The 3023-nt window shown below is 36.0% G+C and overlaps 1 protein-coding gene across 1 annotated transcript; it reads right to left on the bottom strand.

The window, feature by feature from the left end:
• Positions 1 to 422: 422 nt before the first annotated feature.
• LOC142528364 (uncharacterized) lies at positions 423 to 1856 on the bottom strand. Its single transcript, XM_075633406.1, has one exon. The coding sequence runs from the start codon at positions 1854 to 1856 to the stop codon at positions 423 to 425; it is 1434 nt and encodes a 477-aa protein (XP_075489521.1).
• Between the last annotated feature and the right edge of the window lie 1167 nt (positions 1857 to 3023).

Genomic DNA, 3023 nt, shown 5'->3' with positions numbered 1-3023 from the left:
AGAACTCACATTTCTTTAACTTGGCATACAATTGCTTATCCCTCAACAGCTGCAACACAATCCTCAAATGCTGACGATGAAGTTCTCGTGTCTTTAAGTAGATCAAGATGTCATGAATAAAAACAATGACAAAACTATTCAAATACGGCTTAAAGACACGATTTATTAAATCCATGAAAACTGAAGGAGAATTGGTTAGTCCAAACGACATCACCAAAAATTCATAATGGCCATACCTCGTTCTAAAAGCAGTCTTTGGTAAGTTCTCCATTTTTACCTTCAATTGATGATATCCATATCGAAGATCGATTTTCGAAAACACTACTGCTCCTTGCAATTGATCAAAAAGATCATCAATACATGAGAAATGATATCTACTCTTAATAGTTTCCTTGTTGAGTATAATCAATGCATAACCTAAACTATCCATCTTTCTTTTTCACGAATAGAACCAGAACTCCCCATGGCGATGAACTAGGCCGGATAAAACCTTTATCTAATAGCTCCTGTAATTGATTCTTTAATTCTTTCATCTCAGTCGGAGCCATTCTATACGGAGCTTTAGAGATTGGAGTTGTACCTGGAATTAAATCAATAACAAACTCCATCTCTCGATCAAGTGGTAATCCAGGCACATCAAATACGTCATGATAATCTTGAATAACATCAATATCCTGTAATTGCATAATACTTTCCTTGCGCACATCCAACACTGAAGCAAGAAAACCAATACAACCTTTTTGCAGCAATTTAGTAGCTTGTTGACAAGAAATAATAGGAATACTCATCGAAGATCCTAGACATACAAATACATCATTCTCATGGTCATCGGCTAAAAACTTAACTGTCTTGCCCACACAGTCAATCACCGCATGATAAGCAGATAACCAATCCATACCCATTATAACATCAAATTCTACCATCGTAATAACAATAAGATCAGAAAACAATAATCTCGTACTCATTTGAATAGGACAAGCCTTAAGGATACTAGTAGGACAAATTTCATCTCCATAGGACAACACAATATTGAAGTGTAATGGCATAAAAGTAGGTTCAACAGATAAAGAATGCATGAACACTTCAGACATAAAAGAGTGTGTCGCACCAATATCAATTAATGTAAGTGCTTTCTTGTCGAAGATTAATATATTACCTGATATCACTGAAGAATCGGGCTTAGCACTTTCTTTGGTCATTGCAAAAGTTCTTCCTTGAACTCTTCCTTGATTCGAAGACAGAGGACACTTCTGTGTTGTGTGCCCCATTTCCTTGCATCTAAAACATAGACCACTACCAACCAAACATTCACCTTTGTGTGGCTTGCCACAATTAGGACACACAGGTCGCTCCATATCTGCAGAAGGTAAAGAAGGCTTATTGCGATGCTCCATCTTGCCTTTTCCTTTGTGACCACCTCGCACATTAGTACTTGTCCCTTGCCCTCTAGCTTGAAAAGCTTGCCTCCTTAACTGCCGTTCCTTATCAATCTCTTGCTCATCATGCTCGGCAAGTAAGGCTCTCTCAACAATGTCTTGGAAGGTGATCACCTTGGACATATGAACATCTCTTCGAATCTCTGACTTCAAACAACGAAGGAAGTGTTCTTCCTTATCTTTGTCGTTTTCAGCAATAAAAGGAACAAAAACATATCCTTCTCCGAACTTCAAAATATACTCAGCAACAAATATAGCATCCTGCTTCAATTCAAGAAATTCCTTCACCTTCTTGGCCTTGACCTCTCTTGAAAAATATTTGGCGAAGAATAATTCCTTGAACTCGTCCCACTTTAAAACTCGAACATTAACTGTGACCTTGGTGGCTTCCCACCAGATACGAGCCGCTTTGACCAACATGAAAACATCACAACTTACCTTATCGTGGTCGGTGAACTTCAACTAATCGAATATGGCCTCCAATGATTTGATCAATTTTAGAGCCACTAATGGATAAGGGCCTCCAATAAAATCAGAAGGGTTCATACGTCTAAAACGATAATATGCACCATCATCAGAACTTTCAGTTGTGCCTTGGCCTCTTCCACGACCACGACCCTGGGTCGAGGTCTGCATGCTCAATAGCTGTTGAATTTGTTCGCTATGAACCTTCGCTTGTTCTTGCAATAACTTACTGAATTCGTTAACAACCCTGGCAGTCTTATCAGTAGGAGGGGTCATATCATCCCCTTCAATATTCTTTCTCTTGGGAGGCATATCCTACACAAATTCTCACTTTAAGATAGAGAGGAAGAAATGATACATCAATGGAAATAAATAGAATCAACCCTCAATGTTAAAATCAATAGATGCAGGATAGAAAACATACTAGATTGTCCTAGGTAGAAGAAGTCATATATGGCCCGAAGAAATTTCGCTCTGATACCAATTGAAACAACTCAGACCAATTGAAACAACCCAGAGCCATGACACTTAAGTTTAAAGAAATCACATACGCGGAAGTCTTAATATTTGAAAGGGAAACATAACCAATTAACATGCATAAGAATAAAAAACTTGACTAAATCTTGCCATAACTATTTTTTTTAAATTTAAACATTAAACCCTCATTCAATATCATTAACAAAATATACAATTCTTTCCTCAAAAGATGCATACTTAAACAAACATAACTATCTAATATTCAACCCATCAAATACGGTTTTACATGCCAAAAGTTTCCCTTCCTCATGCCATATGACTTCTTCTATCCTGGACAATTCCTTTCAAGCTTTCTTCTCACCTGCATCACATGACGTTAACTGGAATGAGATAAAACTCAGTAAACAGAAAGCTATACAAAACAAGTACATATACATGGTGATAAAGATAAAAACTTGTATATTAATTAAATGTTTCATAATTTAAATATATAGTTTTTGTTTTATTAAATGTTTAAATATTATATGTTTTATAATAAATTGTATAAAATATAAGTTGTTGTGTAATTATAAGTTTTTACTATTTTTTACAGGTTAGATAAAATAAGAATAAACTTGGCGTTGCAAATGAGATTAAGATGATTCT

Source organism: Primulina tabacum, chromosome 16, assembly GCF_025594145.1.
Source record: "Primulina tabacum isolate GXHZ01 chromosome 16, ASM2559414v2, whole genome shotgun sequence".
NCBI lineage: Eukaryota > Viridiplantae > Streptophyta > Magnoliopsida > Lamiales > Gesneriaceae > Primulina > Primulina tabacum.
Note: the sequence above shows the minus strand (reverse complement) of the source record. Positions and strands in the feature narration are given on the sequence as shown.

What these genes read in the sequence shown, in the direction of transcription:
- LOC142528364 (XM_075633406.1), bottom strand. Translation starts at nt 1,856, where the DNA reads ATGTTGGTCAAAGCGGCTCGTATCTGGTGGGAAGCCACCAAGGTCACA.